General features: G+C 55.1%; 6 protein-coding genes across 6 annotated transcripts; 5 read left to right on the top strand and 1 right to left on the bottom strand.

Annotated features, from left to right (window-relative positions):
- Positions 1-382: 382 nt before the first annotated feature.
- CORC01_13592 (cytochrome b5-like Heme/Steroid binding domain-containing protein) lies at positions 383-4,108 on the top strand (the record flags this gene model as incomplete). Its single annotated transcript, XM_022625208.1, has 2 exons — positions 383-1,186; positions 1,265-4,108. 2 exons carry the CDS (start codon positions 383-385, stop codon positions 4,106-4,108), a joined length of 3,648 nt encoding a protein of 1,215 aa, XP_022468284.1.
- Positions 4,109-6,182: 2,074 nt separating this feature from the next.
- Positions 6,183-9,093, top strand: CORC01_13591 (uncharacterized protein; the record flags this gene model as incomplete). Its single annotated transcript, XM_022625207.1, has 4 exons — positions 6,183-6,847; positions 6,925-7,009; positions 7,196-7,427; positions 7,514-9,093. 4 exons carry the CDS (start codon positions 6,183-6,185, stop codon positions 9,091-9,093), a joined length of 2,562 nt encoding a protein of 853 aa, XP_022468283.1.
- A 3,439-nt stretch (positions 9,094-12,532) lies between these two features.
- CORC01_13590 (uncharacterized protein) lies at positions 12,533-12,772 on the bottom strand (the record flags this gene model as incomplete). The annotated part of the gene is made up of 1 exon (XM_022625206.1): positions 12,533-12,772. One exon carries the CDS (start codon positions 12,770-12,772, stop codon positions 12,533-12,535), a length of 240 nt encoding a protein of 79 aa, XP_022468282.1.
- An 802-nt stretch (positions 12,773-13,574) lies between these two features.
- CORC01_13589 (capsular associated protein) lies at positions 13,575-15,672 on the top strand (the record flags this gene model as incomplete). The annotated part of the gene is made up of 2 exons (XM_022625205.1): positions 13,575-14,484; positions 14,570-15,672. The coding sequence occupies 2 exons, from the start codon at positions 13,575-13,577 to the stop codon at positions 15,670-15,672; spliced, it is 2,013 nt and encodes a 670-aa protein (XP_022468281.1).
- Positions 15,673-18,380: 2,708 nt separating this feature from the next.
- Positions 18,381-19,562, top strand: CORC01_13588 (arginase; the record flags this gene model as incomplete). Its single annotated transcript, XM_022625204.1, has 3 exons — positions 18,381-18,470; positions 18,559-19,142; positions 19,250-19,562. The coding sequence occupies 3 exons, from the start codon at positions 18,381-18,383 to the stop codon at positions 19,560-19,562; spliced, it is 987 nt and encodes a 328-aa protein (XP_022468280.1).
- Positions 19,563-21,349: 1,787 nt separating this feature from the next.
- Positions 21,350-22,196, top strand: CORC01_13587 (uncharacterized protein; the record flags this gene model as incomplete). Its single annotated transcript, XM_022625203.1, has 3 exons — positions 21,350-21,540; positions 21,709-21,987; positions 22,085-22,196. 3 exons carry the CDS (start codon positions 21,350-21,352, stop codon positions 22,194-22,196), a joined length of 582 nt encoding a protein of 193 aa, XP_022468279.1.
- Between the last annotated feature and the right edge of the window lie 1,975 nt (positions 22,197-24,171).

The following is a 24,171-nucleotide window of genomic DNA, read 5'->3' as shown; positions in this document are numbered from 1 at the left end:
AATTAGAACAAAAGTGTAATGATGTCTTCGAGGCTATTTTCGAGTTGAGACCATTGGTGCTACAAACTTCCAAGCGCTGTCGGTAATGTACCTGTTACGCAGCAAGATTGACAAAAAATGCCTCTCTCCATGTGCCCGCATTGAATGTATATATATCTGTCTGTGTAAACTTACCTGTTCATAAGATTCATGAAGAACCGACTGAACCAAGCACTCGGGTATTTGATCTTTGAGAATAATTAAGGCAACGTGTCTTGCTATCTTTGGCGAGCTGGAAACGTTGATACCGCCTCCCCATTCGTCTTGTTGCGACGACTGTAAATCCCACTTTGTCTATTAGTTATAATTTCCACTTTATTTGTTGATGCCCCCTTTCATTACCATGCCGGTCTTTCAAAACCCTCCAACACCACCTTCGCCCCTCACACCACCATTATCCTCTCCCTCGTGGGAGAAGGCGAAGCAAGATGTGGTCAAGTGCATGACATCTTCATCGCCGTCACTTTCAATTTCGCTCAGTGCCCAAAAACCATCTGGAAGCATAGGCCTCATCACGCCACCTGAGACTCCAGTGAGGAAACAAGATGCTGCAAGCACAACAATCGAAACGGTGATCGATTGCCCTATTTCCAGGGCGAGTTTTCTGCTTGCTCAAGCCTCTCTGGCAACGGAGCTGTTCGGAAGCTCATCAACGACCGAATTCAAGTTCCGGGACCCGGGGTCACTGCGAGCGGGGACGGGAACGCGAACACTCCGATTCGGCACGGGCCTTGATGGATGTTTCAATCGCACCAGGGGCTTCCTGGGAGGTCAGGAACCTCATCAGAATCACGACACCACCCGTAGTGATGCCCCGGCACTCTCAGGCCAACGCCTACCAGCGTCCCTGGAGGCATGGGAGGTGGTTCATGGAAGTCTGCCGCGGTTACTCCGAGCGCGACGAGTGCGTCAAGCCGTCGACGCCTTGGGCGAGCGCGCGGCAGGAGAGAGACACGCGTGGGATAACTTGGAACAGCGCCATCTAGCGCGAGCAGCGCTGGTGCTGAGCGCGCTGGCTCACGCGTACATGTTTGGCGAGGAGCAAGGCAAGGGCAAGGAGAACCCTAGACGGCCGCAGCTACCGCGCCATGTCCTCGATACGTGGGAGAGGGTTTGCACGAAGTTGGGCAGAACTTTGACTGGGCGGGTAAGTACGGATGGATATATACTCGAACCACATAATCTACGCAGGACATGAGCTGACGTTTGTTCTACGCTACGACAGGTGCCCGCCGACGACGTTCTCAACAACGCCGTGGGCAATGACACGTTCAGCCTGAACAGTACCTACTTTGGCCTTCCGGAGGAAAGGCTCTCCTCGGGACTCCAGGGCACGATGGAGGCCGTTTTTGCGCCCGCGCTCTCGGCCATGGCGCTCGCGCAGAGCGGCGTGCTGGCCGACCAGCCCGACCAGGTCGCGCATTGTCTGGAAAGTCTGGCGGCGCGCATCGTAAAGTGCGCCCACGTGTTGGAGGCCATAACGCCGCGCGACACGGCGCACTTTGACCCCGTCGTCTGGATCAAGACGTATCCCGCCATGGGCCGCGCGGTGACGTCGGGCGAGCTGGGAAACAGCGGTGTCGATGCACCGCTGTTCCATGCGCTGGACGCATTCATCGGCCGACAAGACGTCAAAGGCGACTTGAAGGGGATGCAGAGCGACCGACGGGCCACGCTGCCGGCCAACATTCTCGCCTTCCTGGATGCCCTTGGTGACGGGGCCGGGAGTGTCAGGGACTATGTCGCTGCTGCCCGTGCTCGGCAACAGCATCTGCCCACTGAAGAGCAGTCGCAATACCAGCATCTCTCGGCGGCGTGGGACGGGCTTTTACAAATGTACGTCTGGTTTCTCGAGCGGCACCGTGTCAAGGCCGTTGGTGTTACGGGCGTAACCCTCAACACGGGATTACACTCGACAAGTAGCGGCGTCATGAGCGGCGACCAGAAAAAAGCAGCGGCACCAGGGAAACCAAAGATGAGCCCCGATGCCATGCTCAGCATGCAAATGAAGAAGGGTATGGCGTCACGGCTGGGTGGGCGGCCGCTATGGCAGGACGCGCAAGTGCAGTCGCAGAGAGTGTACCAGGACAGCGTGGTGGTGGCCGTAAAGTTGGATGCGAATTTGCCGCTTGAGCCGGGCGATCGAGTGCAAGTCTGGCCGCCGAGAAAGAGGAAGAAGCTCAACAGAACACTTTCGTACCAGCGACGGTCGCGGGCCTCCTCCCCCCCAGATGATCACGATGCGTCGCCAAGCAAGAATGACGATGATGCTGAGCCGAGATTCTACTCCGTCGCCAGTGCCACGCCAGAAGCGGCTGATGGGGTGACAGACTCAGGGGGGGGAGGAGGAGGAGGAGGAAGAGGAGGTATGACCATCACTCTGACTGTCGGCCAACACTCGCCTGAGGGACTGGTTTCCTCGTTCCTTAGCAGCGCCGCTCAAGGCACACATCTGCGTCTTCGTCCCTGGCCTGCTCCGCGTTTCCGCCAGCCACGCGACCTTGCCGTGCCGCTGGTTCTGGTTGGTCAGGGCAGCGGCGTTGGCCCCTTGGTCGGCTTTCTGCAAGAGCGGGCGGAATGGCTACAACGGCTCGATGATGACCAAGACGAGATTGGTGAGGTAGGCGATCTGCTGCTCGTGGTCGCTGCCAGAACACGCCGCCATGTCCCCTGTCCACTCGACAGCCTGGAGCAACTGACCAGGGCCTTGCCATTGGCCATAGTCTTGGCTCTCAGCCAGGACGCACACTTCATGATCCGCGATGGAACCTGGACTCAGCTCCCCCGGGGAGAAGGGCATGTCACCCGCCATTTGGTAGAGTACCGAGATTTTGTCCAGCGGCTGGTCAAAGAAAAGGGCGGCCACGTCTATGTCTGCGGCAGCTCCGACTTTGGGGATACAGTAATGAGCAATCTTGGGCTGGGCCGTCCGCAACACCAGCAGCAGCAAGAACGACAACAAGCAAAAGGTGCAAATGAAGAGTGCTACGATGACAACCGCACACAAATGCCCTCATCTCCAGCGTATTGGAACCAACTGCACGAAGATCTCTCTACCACTGTGCAAAGACCTTCCATCTCACGATATTCTCACTCTTCCTCTTCCTTGTCCCACTTGTCCTCACCCCCAGCAAGCCCCAAAACCCCCGTCATCGGTGCCTCCAACCTCGCAACCCACAACTCCATCACCTCGTGCTGGACCGCCATCGACGGAACAGTCTACGACATGACGCCTTTCCTAGCCACCCACCCGGGAGGACCGAAAACGCTCCTTGAGTCTGCAGGCACCATTGCCGACGCGCGCTTTGCCGAAACGCACGGTGGGCCGCACGCCCAGGAGATCAGGGCCTATCTCCAGCACTATGCCGTCGGGCGTCTGTCCACAGCTACCACAGACACTCGGACGCAGATGACCACGGCAAAACTTATCGATGTCCTCGTCAGGATGCAAAATGCGCTCACCAATAATAGCGCGTTTGACGCAAATCGTGGGTCGGTGCCAATGTACGTGTACGAGGATGCCTTGCCCGTGTTCGCCGATGGCCTAGACGACGTGGTAGGCACCTTGCCAGACATTGCCACCGACAATCACTCCTTGGAGCTGAGAGAAGCCATAACAAACACGCAGGTGCTGTTGAGAAAGGCTTTCACAGCTCTGAAAGATGGGTGTAAGCAGCACTTGATAGGCACTGGACCTGGCCCCAAGGATTCCAGCACCCCCACCTCAACATTGCTTGAAATGAGCGAGGTTTTGATCCAGAGCTTTTACAAGGAGCCCACCAGAAAGGTGCATGCGGCTATCAATGCTTGTAAGAAGGGTATCAGCGAGATTGAGTCAGTGGCAGAGGCGGACAGCGGTGACGGCATCTGTGATTCTTTTGAAGACGCATGTGCTGAGGTACTAAAGCGTGTCTTGGAGAAGTTTTGCACGAGTCTAACAAGCGTTGCCGACGACTTGCTCTATGTTATGGCGGTGGCTGCGGATCACGGTGGAGTCGCGGAGTTTCCGCAGCGCGGCATTAACGAACGGAAAGTATTCGAAGAACGTAACCTGCCAAGCCACACATAGACTTCCAACCTACCAGACCTATTAATAGACTAGCACGCGTGCCTATAGCAATAGACATTTTGCCTTTGATCACCTAATACTCCACCGTTGACACCGTGATAACCTCCCCCAACCCAGATTCGGTTTTCTGCCTAATTAGATAATCCACAGCTGCCGGATTCACCTGTAGTACACTTCATTACACCTTTCTTTATTGTAAACCTTTTTAAATGAATGATATCGGAGCGCCACATGTGGCGCTGCCTAGTATCCTGCCACCGAATATCGCTTACCCCAGAACGACTGCTCCGTAGGCTCGCTCCGTATGGCGTATAAATCCACGATCCCGTGCAAGGGCTTCTCTTAGCTGAATCAAGCCACTTACTATTGAATATGCCTTCCGCTCGATGGTTTGCTTTGGGAATATAAATGGTATCAATTGCAGAATTTGAAGTGCTTGACCTAACTTCAATGAACAATTGTAGCTACCTTTTGTTATCAAAGATTAGTAACTTTATTTTGGTCTCACTGTGGGAACTCAAACAGAGCAGCATTCCACTGCTGGCTTCCTGGCTGTGTGGGTGGTTTGCTGGCTCATGCATTGAATACAAAAGGACTAGATAGAGGTCGCCCTGCGTTGACTGGCTATAGACAATCCAGTGTTTTTCTGGCAACTCTTTATAATCTGACAGGTTAGGGCTTTCAGACGTGCCCCTTCCCCCCGGTAAACACACCAAGGAGCTGCTTGCAAGGAGTACTATTGAACCCACTCACATCTCTACCAATTCATCGAATCCTGTTGTGCCTACTTCGTTCGTTGCATTTCGAGAGATGAAATAGCTACCACCGCTCTGAATCACCTCGTTGACGAAGTAGATGCAGAAGATCATGAAGTCAGCAAGCCACTGCACTTATAATCTTCGCCAGCTGGTGCGATCGGTCGTTTGTTGACGCAAGGCAGCCGATTATTCCTTTAAAAGACATACGCGCTGATCAAGTTGTAAAGAATCATAGACTTTAACAGTCTTTCGGACATGTCATGTATGGTCTTGAATGTGCTTGAATAGTGTGCAGCGCGATTCTCTATCGGTGGCCGTGCCCTATGGCTTATATACTGCAAACTCGATCCGTCGTAGGTGTTAGAAATGAAATACTAGCCCACGAACTATTTTTCCCAACGTTTAGTGCCATAATCAAAGGGATCACTTGAAATTTTGATGTGATATCATGCTATCTTGCCCCGGTCGTGTCTGATTTGTGTTACAACTACCTTGGCTCAATCTTGCGTCTAGATCAAAACCCCCTTTCGGCCCCGGAGCTTTAAGGAGATGATTTAAGCACTGTGAGAACGGCTTTGGGGATAGTAAGACCTACGTAATCAAAACACAATAAGCCGCTTGTGAAAGCAATGCTATTATCAGGGCGGGTTGGTACACAAGTGAAGAAATCAGTAATAGGACACTTAACGGAGGGATCTCGAGGTAGGTATTGGTAGTTTGCAGCATTCGAGTCTGGCTGGGCCCCTGCGAAGGCTCTAAAGAAGGGTTTCATATCCCTAATATGACTATTAGTAACCCACCAGAGGGCACCCTTGTCAGGCACCTGACAACTGTAGTTAAACTTGACAATGGGAGCCAGCGAGGTGTAGTTAGGGTCTTTCCGAGGCACTTGGCCGTTTTACCGGCAATGGTGGCCAAAGGAGCTATTTATCCAGATCGGACCAGCCTGATTGACTGGATATTTAACCACCACCAGATTTACCCAACTTTAAGCACGAAAAATCCGTTCAAAACTTTCTTTTGCATGAAGTCCCAAAGTTGAAGGCGTGATGGGACGAGTAATCAAGTCGCACCCCGCCCTGGCAGAATTCCATTGGAGGACTCCACTAGCGCACGCCCTTGCGATGACTTACCGAATTAACAAGGGCGTCCGCCAATTTGCGAAGTGATAGGTAAGCATAGCACATAGTAGATACTAAAGTTGCCCGTCTTCCATCAGAATCTTGGTGATATCCGAGTGAAGTTACCACACACTACAGATTATAGCTTTCATCATCAAAAAGTTCCTCGACGACAGTCAAAGCTCCTCCATCATCATGCGCCCTGCATCCAGCACGCCTACGGCGCTCATCCTAATTGACATTCAAGAGGGCTTCAAGCATCCTACCCACTGGGGACAGTCACGTAGCACGCCAAAATTCGAATCTAATGTCGAGACGCTTCTGGCCACTGCGCGCAGATACAACGATGCGGCCAAGGCATCCCCGGCTTTACAAAAGACTTCGGTTCTTGTGCTTCATGTCCACCATCAATCCCTATCACCCACATCAGTCCTCCACCCGTCACACTATCTCGAAGGCTCATCAACACCGTCTACAACGCCTCTGCCGTTCGTAGCGCCCCTCGACCAAGAACTCGTATTTAAGAAGCAGTTCAACAGCGCTTTCATCGGCACTGCGCTCGAGGCGACACTCAAGTCCGCCGGTATCCGGCAACTCGTAGTCGTCGGGTTAACAACAGACCACTGCGTGAGCACCACGACGCGAATGGCGGCCAACCTTCAAGTTCTAGGCGACGATGGAGGGCCAGATGGCAACGGACATGATGTACAAGGCATACTAGTAGTACGGGATGCGGTTGCCACATACGAAAAGGGTGGGTTTGACGCCGAAACTGTGCATGCTGTCAACCTGGCTAGCCTGGATGGAGAGTTTGCGAAAGTTGTAAGCACCGACGAGGTTTTGACGAGTGTGTTGAATATGTAATTTCAAGTACATAATACATAAAACGCATCGTTTATACATCGATCACGAAATAATACCGAAGCAAAAATCGCAGGTTCGCCAAGTTCAAGGTTCCGTACCTGCGTGGCCCAGGAACCACCGGCCCCACCACGGGAGTTCCTATCGATAAGCCTCAGCGGGTCCGGAGCCGGCGGTAAACCCTGGCAGAATATTTGCTCCACGAAGTGAAGCCTCGTCGCATTCGCGACCTCCCCGTACCTCTCAATGCACGACTCAACACTCCAAGCTTCCCATACCCCACACAGATGCTGCTCACTTTATGTCGCACGTGGGTACGTTCTTCTTCCTCACGATGCCTGGTACAGACAGCCGGTAGACGCGCCGCTTCGACCAAGGCCACCAAGGCCGTCTTCGCCCAATCCATTTTCAAAGAGACGACCCCGACAGCGTCAGCGCTGGCCCAGACGGGTATCTGGACGACAAAGCCACGGGCAAAGAAGGGAGAAACAGTTAAAAATGTCGCGGCTCAATCCAAGACAAAGAAAAAGGTTAAAGGGGACAAGTCGCGTGTCAACATTGTGGACGAGAAGCTATGTGGTGCGGTCACGACGCCCGGACCCAGGCGCATGGCAGATGAATATGCTAATCCGGGTTGCTGCCAGACGACATCCTAAAATACATAGGGCCTACACTCGAAAGACATGTGGGCTGCGACTTGGTCGACATCAACCCGGGTGCCGGCGTCTGGAGCCGCAAGCTCCAAGAGGTGCTTCAACCGCGCTCCCACATCCTCATGGAACCCGACGAAGACCTGTACCGACCCTTCCTTGAACCGTTACTCGCCCATTCAAATACGCAAGTGAAAGCCCAGTCTGGAATCCTTTGGAATGAGCTCAACGAGGTGCTCGGCCACATCCAGAACCAGACCCCTCGGCCAAGGGGCTCTGGTATCGAGCCTACGCGCAACGACACACTCCTCGTGACGGCGAACCTCTCTTTCTACCCCAAGAAGCGTTACCGCAACTTCGATTCCGTCGCATCACTCGTGCTCTTCCAGCTCATTAGCAGCATCCGCACCGGCGCGCTTTTTCAAAAATACGGCCTCGTACGCATGCTGGTGTGGACTAATAACGACGATCAGCGCTCGTTCCTGGCAAGGAACCTGCAAGGCCGGCGCAAGTCGGCGCTTGAGGCCGAGTTCGCGTGCGAATGGCTCGGCGTGGTCGCCGGCAAGGAAGCGCACGCGAACTCGGACTCCAAGAGAGAGGCCTGGCACGTTCGCGATCGGTGGATCGACGTTGATAGCACGAAGGACACGCTGGCGAGGATGAGAAAGAATGGATTTGAGATGCCGGAAGGACGAAAACTGGATTCTACAAAGCAGGCTGAACAAGGCGCCATCAGCACTGGGCGTCACGCAGGCGAGCAAACGCCGTATCTCAGCCGGCCGTACATGGCGGAGCTCAAGGAGCTGGAAGGAGAGTTGGCGGCCGGCACACTCGAGACGTCGAATACGTCAAAGCCCTGGAAACGCCTTAAATTTCTGCGGCACCAAGTGAAATCCCACGAAGAGGATGCCGAAAACAACAAAAATCTTGTGGCGGAGATGTACGAGCTCAACCGGCTGCGCATGACCAAGGCCATCTCGGACGCGGAACTGGACGAGCGCGAGCGGGCGTGGGACGCCAAGGTCTCGGCGCTGGGCAAGAACTTTCTCATCGACTTCCGTATTATCCGTGACAACTTGCATGTCTTTCGGCAGGACCCGCCGGTGATGCTTTGGGACCGGCGTCCCTACGAGCCGCTCGCCGTCAAGCCGGCAGAGTTCTTTCCCAATGTCGAGTGCTGCCTGCTGGACATCCAGCCAAAGGCCATGCACCCTCTGCTCCGGCAGTCCGGGCCGGGCACGTCGAGAGCGGGCGACATGTTTGAACTGTTCCGGGGGTCGATGCTGGCTCAGGGCCTGGAGCCCGTCAGTAAGTCTCTCGAGCGCATCTGGCCCGGGGCTTCGGAGGGCATCCTGCCAAACTGCCCCAGCCTGCGGGACCCGGCGCAGGGCGGGCTGGCTGGCAAGGGGCATGGGGAGCTCTGCTCCAGGGTCCTGAATGAAACGCAATGGACTGAGTTGCTGGAGGCGTTCATGGCGTGGCCATTTCGGCCATCGTACGAGGAGATGATTGGGCGGCTGGCGGACGACATCGAGCCCGCGGATGACGATAACGGCGGCGGCAGCAGCATGTCGACGGATGCGGCACTGTCGTAAGGGGATTCAGGAGGAGAGAAAGCAGCGATCTTGTGATACCCCAGGATCGGCGGAAGCCGCGGGTAGCACCCAGGATTGACTATGCATGTACGATTAGTCAACCTCCCTGTAACTTTGTATGATGTAAAAGTAGCATATATCTTGTAAGTAAGTGTACCATAATAGTATCACAAGAAAAATATGAAGTGGTGGAGGGTTATTTGCCGATCATACGTTAACGGCCGGGGTATTGCGTTGAGCCACTCCAAGTCGGGACAGGTGAAAATGACGGCAACCTCGTTTTCATCTTCGCTGAGTTGAATCGGGTAGAGACGAGGGAGGAAATTCCCCTGCTCGCATTGTATTCTTACTCAGCCCCCAGACTCCAGTCGCATGGATGCGCGTACTTCTTTAGTCTGGAGTATTCGAGCAGCGGGGTGCGCTCGTTCGACGAGGTTACTCCGGTTCGAGACAACCATCATTCGCAGCCATTGTTCAGGAAAAATGTGGGACGCGAGCGATATGCCGTGATCTATCGGGGACACCTCGAAGCAGTCGCACGTTGTCCGTAGTCGATGCCTCGTCCGTATCTATCCGGCATAATGCGGAAGCTCGACGATACCTATATTCCCCTCCGGATTTCCCTGACCGAATTTGGCCGCTCGGCAGACGGCGTGTGGCAGACGGTGTAGCATACAAAAAATATGCCCAGGTCGGCACCGCCGTTCACCGCTGGAGCGGAAAATGAGGTGAAGCGGAGGCTAATCTGTCATGTCATTGGGAGATACGGATACGGCGTCATAGTCAAGGTCCCAGAACGAGGCTCGAGAGGTGGTTGGGATCGACAGGGGAGGGGATGGATAGCAAGCTGCGGAGGGGAGAGGGAGAACGCGCAAGCCGCGTCGCGGGTCGAGGGCCAGATAGATGGACAATGACGACACTGGACGGGGATGAGTTTTTTTCGAGGGGAGAGAGCCCGAGAGCGTCGTCGGGTCTTGATGGCAGTATATGACGGTAAATAAAGATATTGTATCCGTAGTAGCGTGAGAAATTGCCAGGAAAACAGTTTGGTGAAGGCTTGCGCAAACAACCTGGGAAACATACGAGATTGTGATTGGAATGTCGGATGAGCAAGTTCTTCAGTAGGCAATGCTGCCGTAGTCATGTCGCAGTTCGAATACACGCGTCGCCCTGCATGTCACTCTGCTGAGTATGCTTGGTTCACTCTTGATGCATGAGATACATACATGATGAGTGGTGTACGGAGACTTTGGTAGTCCACGACTCCACACAGTACTCGACTCCTCACTCTCAAACACGATACCAAGACTGATCCCGCGTGTGGTTTCGAGATGATGGAGAATCTGATCGTCTGTACAGAGTACTACCTACTATGTATGGTATGATGGGCAAGTTTAATCCCTGGCCGTGTATTGCGGGCAGCGATCCACTGGTCGTGAAATGCTGCAACACGAAGAGAGAAGTACGGAGTACTGCTGCTTAGATAATCTGTTGAGCACCCTCATTCCCTGTAGACACTTGGCAGGGTTTTACTTTGGCCCGCAACCGCAGTATTCAAACTTCAAAGCACAGCCATGATCCATTGACGGCGTTGCCGCAATTCGGTTTCTCATACAACGACGAGATGACACAGGTACTCAATTCCGGGGATGGAGAGACAGGACTGGGGGAACAGGTGGAATCTCGGCTCTTTGTTGCATCTCAATTGGATTGACAGTGGAACCGGACCGGACGAGACGGCGACTCACTCCCCATCCCCCATCATCTCTCATTTCCATCGAGAAGCCCACACTCCACAGCCACGGCCGAGGCCCATCTGTGAGATGATGCGAGGTGGTTTGAGGTGATGTGTATATATGTGTGTGTGTGTGTGCGCGCGCGCGCGCGCGCTCCTCTGTCTGTCTGTGGTTATGACGGATAGGCTGGCGAGAGGCAAAGGACACGTTTCCATTATTGCATACACTTGCTAGAGGTGTCTGAAGCGATTGTGCTCTGGGTGGCAGAGGCAGGGAGGGCCAAGCCGAGGGAGTACTCGAGATATCTAGAGTGAAGCCAGATTCAAGACAGACTCATGGGCGGTCCTCACATGTCGCTAAGATGAGTGAGTGGGAGATTAGTGTAGAGACATTCATGAGACTCGATGTGCTCAGGAGGTGACTGGATTGATGAGTGAGTAGGTAGGTATCCGTAAGGTGAGCGCAGTTCGTGAGGTGGGTGAGTGGATTATTGGCCCCCCTGCCTGTCAGTCGAGGCGCTGGGAGAATCGCTAGCTCCAGCCTCTAGGGCCAATACCGAGCGCCGGGCAGCACGTTGCCCCTTACTGTTAGACTAGTAGAGGTAGCGCGTGCCGGCGCCAGAAGACGTCACGGTGGAGGCCGTTAGGTGCACATGTATCGACACTCGCAAGAGATCACAACCATTATACCTTTTGGCTGGCGCAGCTATGGGCAAAAGTGTACTGTGACTTTGCTTCCCCCGTGGCAGCGCCAGGTCATGTCTCTGAGGAACCGTTGACTCGGGCGCACCTCCTAGTATGCCCCTCCTCCCGAGTCCCAAACGGTATAGATTCTCTAGCGCCTTGCTCCTTCCCGCAGCCTCCTTAGTACTTACCCCTGGGCCCTGGCGTGAGTGTCCTTTGTCTGAATGTTTTGTGTTTCGTCAATTCTGCTCTTTGGTGTGCCTCACCTCAGGAGACGTAGTATCTGTTTCACACCGAGGCATCTTGCATAACCTCGAAGTACCTTACAGAGTAGTCGACGGATGTCCAAGACTACCTAGGTAATCGGCAATTAGAGTGTTCCATTAGCCTGAGCATAGTCGTGCCCTGGACTCCTGTTCATTGGACGCTGTTTGAGTTGTCGTGACAAACAGTACCTTAGGGGCAGCATGTTGCCCTGCCCCCTTTTCGTCTTGATTCAGTTCGAGTATACTTCGTGCTCCCGTAGAACCAAACCTGCCTTCTCGTCTTGATGCATCCCCGGCCTGTCGTCTCTTGGCTCCCAGCTTCAATCCCGACCCTCCCCTCCATTCTTGACGCAACTCCAAACTTCACCGTCTATTCGCAGCACGGAAACCAAAGAAATCCGACTGACACAAGTTGTCTGCTGACGAACCGAGATTTGCATTATCCGTCCAAGTTCAATCTCTCCTTGTCGGGAAAGAAACCCTCAGAGACATTACGGAAGACGTCCAACTCCAAGCTATCCAAGGTGCCGACAAACGGCGAAACCAGAAACCACCTCACCTCACGTCTCCAAAACGGTGGCATCAGCCTGTAGAAAGACGCAGCTAAAGCTTGACCCGAAGAAAAAGAGACCCGAGCATCCTGGGGATCCCCATGCTCATTTGAAACTGGCCTGGGCCTTACCCTCTTGCCAGTTTCCCCCACCGCCTACCGCCTACCGCCTACCGCCCACCGCCCAATCGCTCGGCAGCATCTTCAACCCACAGCAGCAACATCCGCATTATCATCATCGTCTGCATCTGCATCTGGACCTGCATCAAGCATCCGCCGCGCCACACCACGCACATCCCGTCCATTCCCATACTCATACTCGTCCTCATCCTCATCCTCGCTCGGTGACGTCTCTCCTGGAGTCTGCCTCTCACTGCTGCTCCCCCTCTTCTTCTTCTTCTCCTTCCTCTTCCTGCTCATCCTTCCCGCCATATCCCGTATCATCCAATCCGCACCTCCAAATTTACAGTCCACACGTCCTGGGCCCCATTCGTCCAACCATCCACCTCTCTCAGACATCAAACCTTGGCTCACACCTCAGATCAGCATATCCACGTTCGCCCATCCCACTTAGCTCTCGTAGGCCCTTCCCAGCGGCCGCTCTCTGCGTATTGCATCCCGCATCCCAATCCGAGCAAGGACCTAGTAACTTGGACCAGTCTGCCGTAGCTTGGTCTCCCACCGCACCGACTTGACCGTCCATTGACACTCCCGGCGAACGAGCCCTCTGCGCGAAGACGCCTCTTCTCTGTTCCGACTTCCCATCCCGACCTTCCCGTCCGCCTATCCTCGTTCAATGGCACGTTTGTGATCATCCGGCCGTCTTCCCTCCCCAGCGGTCAAGCTTTTTCTTCTGTCGCTCCCTTGCTTTATTATTTTTTCGATCCAATCCAATACAACTCGGCCGGTCTTTTGAACCTCGTTTTCGACCTCGCGGTGCCTCACATTGTGGGATCCTTCGAATTTCTGTTGACCACCTCGAATCGTTGCTCGCAAACCTCGACTGCAGAATCCTTTTGACCGACACCAAGATCCCGCCTCCGCGCGTCGAGCGCCCCCTCCCGATTCAACACTGCTGCTCGCCAGTTGAACTGGCCTGGCTGAGCCGGCCGCCAGGTCAACCCCCCTTTCCTCCGATATTCGAACCATCCTCCCGCTCGAGTCGATCGTCGGCCGAGGAGCAGATTGCGACCACATTCTACCTCTGTCATCCCTCACGCTCGCGACTCCGCGACCGCCGCACACCATGGTGAAGTTGATTTCGCCATCCTTTCCGCCCCGGCGGCCTTCAAGCTTTCTCCGCTACGCCGCCGCCGTCATATTTTTTGTAGCCCTCTTCTACTACTTCGACCCACGATACCCAAGAGAACCCTTGACACCGCTTCGACCAGAAAAGCCAGAGCAACCACCTTCAACACCGAACTCGCGGCCTCCAGTCCAGGCTGGGGGTGCCGAAAAGCCGATCCCTCGACCCGAGACGACGCCGATACCGCCGACAGACAAACAAGCAGCATCAACAGCCAAGCCTCCCCCGGGGGGTGCTTCCAATCCCGAGGTGGTCGCCAACCCGTCAAAAGAACATCCAATTGATACCCTGATCAAGGAGGCCGACGAGATGTTCAATGACTTGCTAAAGAAGGAGTCCAAGACGCTGCCTGCCGCGGCCAAGGCCTACCGCGAGCGACGTGGTCGCCATCCCCCACCGGGCTTTGACGCCTGGTTCCAATTCGCCCAGGACCGCAAGGCCGTCATCGTGGAGGACTTTTTCGACCAGATCTACCACGACCTTCGACCGTTCTGGGGCCTTGAGCCATCGCGCATCCGAAAAGAGGCGGCCGAATGGGAGATGGTTATCAAAGTGCGCAAGGGACGAGCGACCCGTGTGAGCGACTGGTTCTGGACGATCCACTGGACAGACATGCTCAAGACAATCGAGCACCTGCTACCCGATATGGACATTGCCCTGAATCCGATGGACGAGCCACGAATGGTGGTGCCGTACGAGGACATGGAACAGCATTTGAGGGACGCTGCCCTGACGGAAGGGATACCGGAACCGAAAATGGTTATGAACACATTCCAGGCCCTGCCTAGCAATAAAAAGGAACTCGACCGCAACGTCAAGGTCAAGAGCAAGCACTGGGACAAAGTCACGAGTATGTGCCCTTCCCTCCCCTTCTCTCCCCCACACACTCGTCTTGACATGTCAACCTTAAATCTTACCCTGACGTTCACGTACAGAACAATATTGGCTCATTGCCCGTCGGGGTTGCCCCCCCGACAGTCCTGCCCGACTGGCGAAGACGCAAATGACCTTTAATCATCCCCCCGCCGTCTCAACAAAGTACGCCACGCCGCATATGCGCGACGGCTTCGTCGCCAACTACACCCTCTCGACCCAAATCTGTCACCAGCCTGACCTACAAGGCCTCAATGGCATCTTCATTGAGCCCCTCAGCACAGCGGCCACGCCCGTACTGTTCCCCATGTTCGGCGGTTCCAAGCTGGCTGTCAACAACGAGATCCTCCTGCCTGCGGCCATGTACTGGACGGAGGAAGAACGGTTCAGCGGCGGCGGGTACCATGGCGGGCCCTGGAGCAGGAAGCAAGACTCGGTGCTCTGGCGCGGTGTCGCGACGGGCGGGCGCAACCGTGTGGATAATTGGCAAGGTTTCCAGCGCCACCGATTCGTGGCCATGAACAACGCCACAAAGGTCACGGGCGCCGAGGACGGCACGATGGACCCCATCAACTTTTCTCTTCCGGACAAGATGTACAACCTCGCCGCGCAGGCGGTGGGCGGGCTGGGCGACTGGATAAAGTCGTGGGCCAACGTCGGATTCACAGATCTCATGTGCGAGCCCGAGGGCAAGGCCGGCATGTGCAACTACACCAGCCCCTACTTCGATGTCATCGACGGCGTCATGCTCTCCGAAATGTACGACAGCAAGTACCTACCCGACGTTGACGGCAACAGCTTCTCGGGCCGGTACCTCGCGTTCCTGGGCAGCACGAGTCTCCCCATCAAGTCGACATTATGGCGGGAATGGCACGACAGCCGGCTGGTGGCGTGGAAGCACTTTGTGCCGATGGACACGCGGTACAATGAATACTACGGCATCATGGAATACTTTGTGGGATACGGCGACGAGAGGCCGGGCCACGACGCTGAGGCGGAGAAAATTGCCATGGACGGCAAGGCGTGGGCGGAGAAGGCGCTGCGCAAGGAGGACATGCAGATCTATACGCTGCGGTTGCTCCTCGAGTACGCGCGCGTCACAGACGAGAGGAGGGAGAGAATGGGCTGGGTGCACGATTTGCTGGCGGAGCAAACGTCGACGTGAGGGCATAAGGCAAGGTTCGTTCGTCGTCGTAAGGATACCACATTGCGGGATACGGAAATTCAAAAGGCATGGCGTTTTTCTATTTTGATTTGGTTTCCTGGGGGAGTTTTGGGTGGAACATGCAAGGGGCCCCCCTACTTGCCCTTGTCGTCTTTGTGTGTTTTTGAAACTTTCGTCTACGGATACCACTGGGACACTCTCGAATGGGAGAATTAGAGGGCATGAGATCAATCATGATTATAGGTTCATCATAGGTACGGTGTACAATTACTACAGCATTATCCAGCAGCTTCTCATTGCTCTACATAGATGAGTGGCGAAGATGGTTGTGGGAGCCGCACACATGTTGAGCATTTGAGGATCAAGGACTACGTAGCTAGTTCGGGACTCGGGAGACGATCCCGCAGGCCGAAGATGCCGCTCTAAGCTGATGTCCACGGCGGGTGAGCCAAGCAAAGCTGGACGTGAGCCTGGATAACTTTAGACATTGTGAGTACCCGGGCAGGGTAGATGTCGGGAACCTGATCCGACATTTATTTCTTCTCTTTTCTCCCCCGATATCGAGCAACGTCCACGTTCGCGGCTCACCACACTTGTCCATGCAGATCATAGTGAGGTCACTTGATCACCTCAACAGCACGCGGGAGGAGGGGCGGAAGGGGGTCCACGAGTCATAAGTCTAAACCGCCTAGACGATTACGCGATGATAAGGCAATTTCGACACTGGACAAGACGCCTCTTTTACGTAAAGCCAGGGAGCGTCCTTGCTTTCCCACGCGAGGGGAAAATCGGGATGGACCATGGAGACAAGCAGATGAGTTCCTGTACGTGCGCCTGTAGCTGACGGGTTGACACTCATCATCTTTACCTTTAAGCCATCCCAAAGTATCTTAGGATATAAGCAAACAGGACGTTGAACTGGCCGGCGGGCGGGTTAGCCGGCAGGTATTAAGGATGGATGGAGAGGTCGTGTGTCAGAGAACGGTCATGGGACCCGGTGGTTGTTCCCGCCTAGTGCTGATTGATAACAGGAATGCGACGAAAAGGGCGACAACAAGTGCTACATAGATGCGGACGAGAATCTCGAAGTGGGTGAGGTGAGATGGATCAAGTCGAGGGATGCCGGGGATTACATGAGGTGCAGCAGCGAGGCGGGTCCGGGAAAGCCCTGGTGAGTGGAGGGCCTCAAACCGTTGCGGCACATTTCGCACACAACCGGGAGGTGCAGGGCGCTGAAGGCGAGTCGAAACCAGGCTGATAAGAAGCGGACCAAGCGATAAGCTGAACCGGGTGCGGTGAGAAAGGCGCGAACCTCGAAAAATCAGCACCGGTGTTCCGTCAATTGGCAGCATCGTATGTATCCAGGCGAGAGAAACAAAACAATCATCAACGAAAATAGAGAATGGAGAGAAAGGCGCTGCAGTAGGGAGGGCGGTGCGCATCACCCCCTCTTTCTCAACAAAACAGAAAAAACTCTTTTCTCGTAATCCGAAAACGCCGAGCTCCCGTCCGTCGTTCTTGGTCGTAAGAAATCGTCAAGCCCCTTCGCGTCGCCCTGCCATTAGGGAACATCACCAAGTCAGTCGTGTGTGAGGTGTCCAGCAGACGTGGGCGACGGGCCTCTTTAAATAATGCCTCGCGCGCTTTTGCTGCGGCTCACCTGCCGTTAAGTGGCACACCTCCGGGCGCGCCAGACCCCTAAGTGCAGGTGCTCCAGCGGTGGCACAGCGGTGCGACGGGTTGCGACGGGTTGCCCCCAGCGGGCCCAGCGGTGTGCGGCGGGGCCACGCCGCCGATACCGTACACGCACCGCTACTTGGTGACCCATAAGTGTCGGAGGGCCCACTGATGTTCCCCTAAGTGCAGGTCTACCCGCGGTGGGGATGTTCGGGGGTGGAGGGTGAGGGAGGTTCAGGGGTCCGCAGCCTGGAACACGCTGGTGTCATTGCCGTCGCCGTCGCCGTCGCCGGGTCTTGTCTCGCTCCTCTCACGAATTTGCGTTCCTGCGCTGTCCGGTAGCGTCACGTTCCTCGCCGACGGCCAAGCCTGCAGAACCGGTAAGTACCTTTCCGGCGTGCCGACTGCGGCGAGATACCTTACCTTACATGAGGGGCACAATACCTCATCTAAGGTACCTAAGTAGGTGGAAGGCACCCCGCCATGGAACTCACCTCAAGACTCAATGGAAATGATGGAAGGTACCTTGCCTTACACACCTCAGCATAGCTTCTGTCCTGCCACTTGCGTGCGTCCCACCTTCTCTCTTTCCCCCCGTACCCGTCCACGTCCTTCTCGTCAGGAATGCGCCCGAATGCGACGGATCGAGGGGCCCGGCTCTTCCTCCCGACTTCCTTCCTGCCAGGACTAGGCGGGCTAGCCCTCCGGTCATGGTCATGGATGACCATGCTTCGCGGTCCGTAGCCCTTGGAGTCGCCGGTGACGGAAAGGCTTTAAACAGACTTTGATCGCCCACCCTCTACTGATTCAAGACTCGGTCCTCTCCTTCTCATACCTCTTCTATCTGTTTCGCTCGCCAGCTTCCACCCTCTCCTTCTCCTCTTCCTCCCCGTCTCCCTTTTATCCTATTCTCCGTCACATCTCTTCCATCTTGGTCAGAGTCGACATCGTCAGCCTCAACTCTCTTCCACCACCAACCCACTCCCATCTCCCAACAGACACACAGCTCGCACCCGCTGCGCATCGCAATCATGGTTTTGAACACGTCAATGGTCAAGTCCAAGTTCCTCAGCAACCCCGAGGATCTCGGCGTCGTTGCTGTTGGCTTCTCTGGCGGACAGGTAAGCATCACCAACGTCTTGTGCCCTCGCCCGCCCTGCCCAGCTCTTCCCTTTGAGGCCACGAAGCTGATCGCGCGCCCGCCCGCAGTGCAAGAAAGGCGTCGATGCCGCCCCCAAAGCCCTCATCGAATCCGGCTTGCTCACCCAGCTCCGCGACGAGCTAGGCTACAAGCTCCATGGCGACGATGAGGTGCACCTCTACACCGACCTCGTGCCTGCCGACGACCCGCCCTTCCGCAACATGAAGAACCCCAAGGCCGTGTCATCCGTGACGGAGCGCATCGCCGACCAGGTCTACCAGCAGTCTCGCCTCGGCCGCTTGACCCTGACCCTCGGCGGCGACCACAGCATCGCCATCGGCACCATTGCCGGCTCCGCAAAGGCCACCCGCGAGAGACTCGGTCGTGAGATCGCCGTCATTTGGGTCGATGCCCACGCCGACATCAACACCCCCGAGACGAGTGACAGCGGCAACATCCACGGCATGCCCGTGGCTTTTGTCACGGGGCTGGCCAAGGAGTCCAGGCCCGAATACTTTGGCTGGCTCAAGGATGAGCACTTGCTGAGCATCAAGAAGCTAGTTTACATTGGTCTGCGGGACGTCGATGCCGGCGAGAAGAAGATTCTACGGGAGAATGGCATCAAGGCCTTTAGCATGTTTGACATTGATAGGTATGTCGCCCTGCATTTTCCCCCACCCAAGTCTTATTTGGCCGTGCTGGAATGCAGCCTCTTGTCTGTCTACTTTTCGTTTTCTTACTAATCTTGGCCCCTTTCAGATACGGCATTGGACGCGTCATGGAGATGGCGTTGGCGCACATTGGCAACGATACCCCGATTCACTTATCATTTGACGTCGACGCACTCGACCCCATGTGGGCGCCGTCAACGGGCACGCCGGTCCGCGGCGGTCTCACTCTGAGAGAAGGCGACTATATCTGCGAGTGTGTGCATGAGACGGGCAGTCTCGTAGCGCTGGACCTTGTTGAGGTCAACCCGTCGCTTGCGGCCGAGCAGGAGGGCGCGGCGTCCGAGACGGTACGGGCGGGCTGTTCGCTTGTGCGATGCGCTCTGGGGGAGTCGTTGCTTTGAGTTGTTTGTGTGTGTGCGTGGCAGTGGAAAAAAAAGAAGATGAATCGAGGAAGAAGGATTTCTCAACTTGAAGACGTTGCAGATGGTGAACGGCAAGCGCTACCTTTTGGCGCGTACAGAGACAAACACAAGAAGAAACAGAGGGCGGAGGCGAGATCGAATCAGTGCATAGCCCGGGACAGCATCGAATAGCCGGGGAAAGATAGATGGAGTTAGTCAAAGGCTTGAGGTAGACAGATGCCGACTTGTGGACTTGATTGATATCTGCTTATCATGATTAATACCAACCAGCAATATTCTTAAAAAAAACGTTTCCCCTGTCACCCCCCCCCCACCCCCCCCCTTCCCCCCATTTTTGACCGATGCTCGTATCATGTAGATCGTTCACGTGGCTCAATTTTGAGGCTGCCATGACAAGTGAGACTGGTCCGATAGGCATTGACACGTGTTGAAGCAGCGGTGACGGGAATCGGCGGCGGCTCGGGTGCGTCTCGGCAGTGGGGGGATATGCGGGCCTCGGAGGGCCGGCGCGGGTGCCTGATAGCTGCGGGAGAACCCTACTCTACAGCTCACCGATGCGTCGGGTTCCATTTCGGGTACTCTAAGTTTTCCGCCCAGCCATCGCCATTTTCGTACCAGAATGTGGATGAGAGATGGAAGGAAGCTGGTTCGCCCAGCCACCTTGCAACGAAACTCTATTGGGGAGGAGTTGGATCGGGGTCGCAATCAGGAATGGTTTATTTTTCATTCGGTACCTAACAAGAGTGCTGATCACAATCGCACCTTTTTGGGCTGCATTCTTCCCGACGTTCACCTGCTGTGTACCTTCCATTGGTGGCACACGAGCCCGGCCATTCGGGTCGAATCTCACTTACCTCTTTCGAGGCTTGGGGTGCTCCCGAGTCTGCAACAAAGACGAGTTCTCGAATCATTGCCCTTTCGAATAGACAACACACCCCACAGGTTAGGCACACCTCGGCGGCAGACTTCCCACGTTTGCCTTTCAATTTGTGCCTCTTGACGTGGCACCCTCCAGAACAGCCGCCGCTTCAGCGCCGGCCCAGCAATCCACCCAATCGTCGCAACAAGGCGTCAGGTCGAGTCCGAGGCCCATCCAATACTTTCAGTAACGCCCATCTCATCCCGGTCCCATTCCGGTCCAGCTGCCGCCCCTGCCGCGCTGACAGGACGAACTAATACTCGTTACCCAAAGAGACGAAATAACCCTTCTTTCACCTTCAACACAGCCAAGTCGACTGATCAAATCGCGCTGCGCAACATTGTACCTTACACCAGGAGGTGAGGTGGTCCCTAGATAGCGTCATTCCGGTCCCTCCAGTTGGCTCGACCAGACAAAGTGCGCCCAACCCCGGAGACCTCCAGCAGCTAGCGCCAACCGTGTGCACTGTGGCACCGAGGTCGCGACAGGCGCACGCACATTGGCGATAGCTTCCTGCCCAGCCTTGCCCAACAACAACCCAGCCCTACTCACGGTTACCCATTGCGCACCACCTCTCTGCCTTGCTCCCGCCGCCCAACCAATTGCCAAAGTTATCTTGGGACTGAGACGTGTCCGTTGGTTCAAAGACACGACCGATTAAATACCAACATTGGAGAGACAAAGGTCGCTCGCGACACACGATTTACAGCTGCTACGATTCCCGATCACGAACTGAACCAACCTCCCAGCGCCTGATCCGAGCTCAAGGGACACTCACTACGACACGCGAGAGTACCCTCATCAGCCACATCAACAAACCGAGCTGTCAACAGCAAATACAAGCACAATGGTTGCATCGACAGTGACGGGCAGCTCCCTCTACGAGAGGCGGGTCGTCGAGCGCGTCCACCGCTACCAGTGGCCCGGTGTCCAGCTCAACCTCTGGATTCTCATCATGCTCGTGGCCGCCTGCCTCATTATCGGCGTCTTTGCGTCTTTTATCGAGACCCAGCAGCAGCTACTTCTGCCGATACCCTGGTGTGTAACCCCCACTGCCCGTCTTCATCTTCCGGCATGTTCAAGGATGCGCATCACGAAAAGACAGGCAACGCTAGGACGAGAAAAGGCCTCGAGTTCAAATAATTAGGGGAGAAAACCAGACGAAGAAAAATGCTAACACGATGACTCTTTTCCCCCCGCGTGCAGGTACTTCCCCTATTATATCACCGTCGCATCCCTCGTCATCCTTTTCATCGGCCTCCTCCTCTGGCTCGTCTTCCAGCGCCGCCTCCTCCCGGCCATTGTCATGATTGGCGCCTTCATCCTCTTTATATTGTGGTTCGTCGGCCTCGTCGTCGTGAGCATCCAGCTCTGGGGACCCGACGGGTCCGTCTCGAGCAACTGCAACCTCGCGGTATTCAACCGGAGCCCGACAGGGCAGAGCCTGGATACCCTCGCGTGGCTAGAGCAGAGAAGCATATGTGCGTCTTCCCCATTTTTCTTTAAATGACGAGGTTTTGTTTTATTTTCGTTTTTTTTACCCTCGGCGACCAGGAATGCTGATATCTGGGGTCCGGTGTAGGCCAAGCATGGCAGGCGGTGTTTTCGTTTGCGCTCGTCGGGGCTATCTTCCTGCTTTGGATCATGGTCATGGCCTACCAAGTATTTGCCAACTCATGATGCAGCCGCGCTGAAGTATGCTTGGAGACTTTCAAGCCGCGACGTACTTGCCTTGACCATGTTCTGTCTCTAGAGGAACATTGCAAACCTCAACGCTTTTGGACATTTTTTTCCCTTGTCATATTCCGACAAATTTTGAGATATTCCGACATATACACACTACCTTAGGATACACAGCCTCGACCGGCCTATGGCCTTGCGCGGTACTTACACCGATTGAGCAGCCAGAGACTGATTAGCGAGCACGCGCATGATTTGATGGATTGAATGTCCAGGGCTACGGTGGGGGGTCCTCTTCTTTCTACTGCCTCTGGGAGACTGCACGTGTAGGCGTTTTGGATTTCCTGCGAGTTTTTCGCGGTAGCTATTTGTTGCTGGGTAAGCGGCAAGACCCCGTGGCGGGCATTGGAAGACGAGTGATGATGAGTGAATATGTGATGCTTTTATTTAATGTATGAAGATGATGGAGCGACACATTGTGAGAGCTAAAGAATGAAAGTTGGATAAATTATCAGCCGTGCATTTTGCAGTGTCTGGACTGCTCTCCACCAAGGCATCTTCCGTACTCGGGCTGACTTTGGCATGGTTTACGGAGGCCTCCTCTCTCTGGCCGGTGGCTTTGGGGATGTGGCTCAGCTCCCGCAATAAAAGTAACATATGATTTTGGCAGAAAGCTAGGCACCTGGTGCTTCACAAACATCGGATGGGGGTTTACGCGCTGGAACCCCAATCTCGGCGTCCTGTCTTGCCAAAAGCCTCTTTTGCGTTCGTAGCGGAAGTGACCGCCGTCACGCATGAACCGTTCCCGTCATCCGAGAGTAGAAAGTAGCCCAGCGTAGAAAGCATTTCATCACCGTGATCGTCGTCACATGTTTGTTTGACGAAGTGAGTATCCATGTACCTCATCCGTCCGACCAATGTTGGTCGATCTGAGGTGACGTAGCCGTAGCCTGGAAATACGTACACTCACACAGCTTGACCCTTGAGGGAGTTCTTCGTACCTACCCACCCACCCACGTGCCCTCGCACGGTGGGTTGTCGTTCAGCCAGGTAGGGATGTCAGAGATGGTGGAGCTGTGCATGCGCCGCACCCGCGCAATTTAGGTCGACTGCGTTCATGTCCTGTCGACAGTGTGGTGCTGAGGTTTGGCGAGCTGGAGGGCTAGATTGCTCTGGGTCTACGTCAATCGATAAATATGTCTTTGGTATTTGCCTGCCCGGTTCGATTTCAGCCTGCCAAGCATCTTGGATTGGCGTTCTTTCGGGGAATAATGGCACGAGTGGGTGAGGACCCTGAAATTCCTTGGCAAATAGGTTGTGTGCCTATCTCTATCTCTCTCTAGTCATGCTTGTTGGCATCCTTGGGTTCCAGCTGAGGTTAGCCAAGATGTTGCACGGCTCTCGTCAGGTACCAGACCGTCCAGAAGTAATAGCGGGAGGCGACAAGACAAGATCCAAGACCAGGTTTCTCGAGAATGAAGCTTGTTTTCTGCGTGTGGGGTGGAATTGTATCTGTCTCGGCTTTCTGGCTTTCTGCAGCAAAATCGGCTGGGACTGCGTCGTCAAGTGGAGCGGGATTGAAGGAACAGAGCGGTAATTATGGGTAGGCGCTTGGTCGACTGGGTATCCGTACAGCGCCGGCCTGGAGCCCAGCAGATGAATCATGATGGTCATGTTGGATTGGTGACTTTCTTTGATCTGGTGGTGGACTGGGAAGTACCGGGGGATGACGTAGGTACTCTTTTTTGGTTCTATGGCGCAGGTCCGAAACTGGGAATTTGCGGACTTGGGGGCGAGGAGAGGAGGATTAGGTCATGGCGGGAAGGTCTGGCGGGGGGTGAAGCGGGGGAGGGGCCCTTCCTCCTGGTGTCACCCGGTCGTGGGTTACCTCTGGCGCTTGGAGATGGGCAGGCTTGGCTGACCTGGTAGAAGGCGAGATGTATATAAGACGTAGGCATTCCTCGCTTTTCAAATGCCAGAGTACCTATC

Source organism: Colletotrichum orchidophilum (genome assembly GCF_001831195.1).
Source record: "Colletotrichum orchidophilum strain IMI 309357 chromosome Unknown Scaffold_201.1, whole genome shotgun sequence".
In the NCBI taxonomy this organism is placed as follows: Eukaryota; Fungi; Ascomycota; class Sordariomycetes; order Glomerellales; family Glomerellaceae; genus Colletotrichum; species Colletotrichum orchidophilum.
The sequence above is the reverse complement of the archived record's forward strand: the minus strand, read 5'-3'. Positions and strand labels throughout refer to the sequence as shown.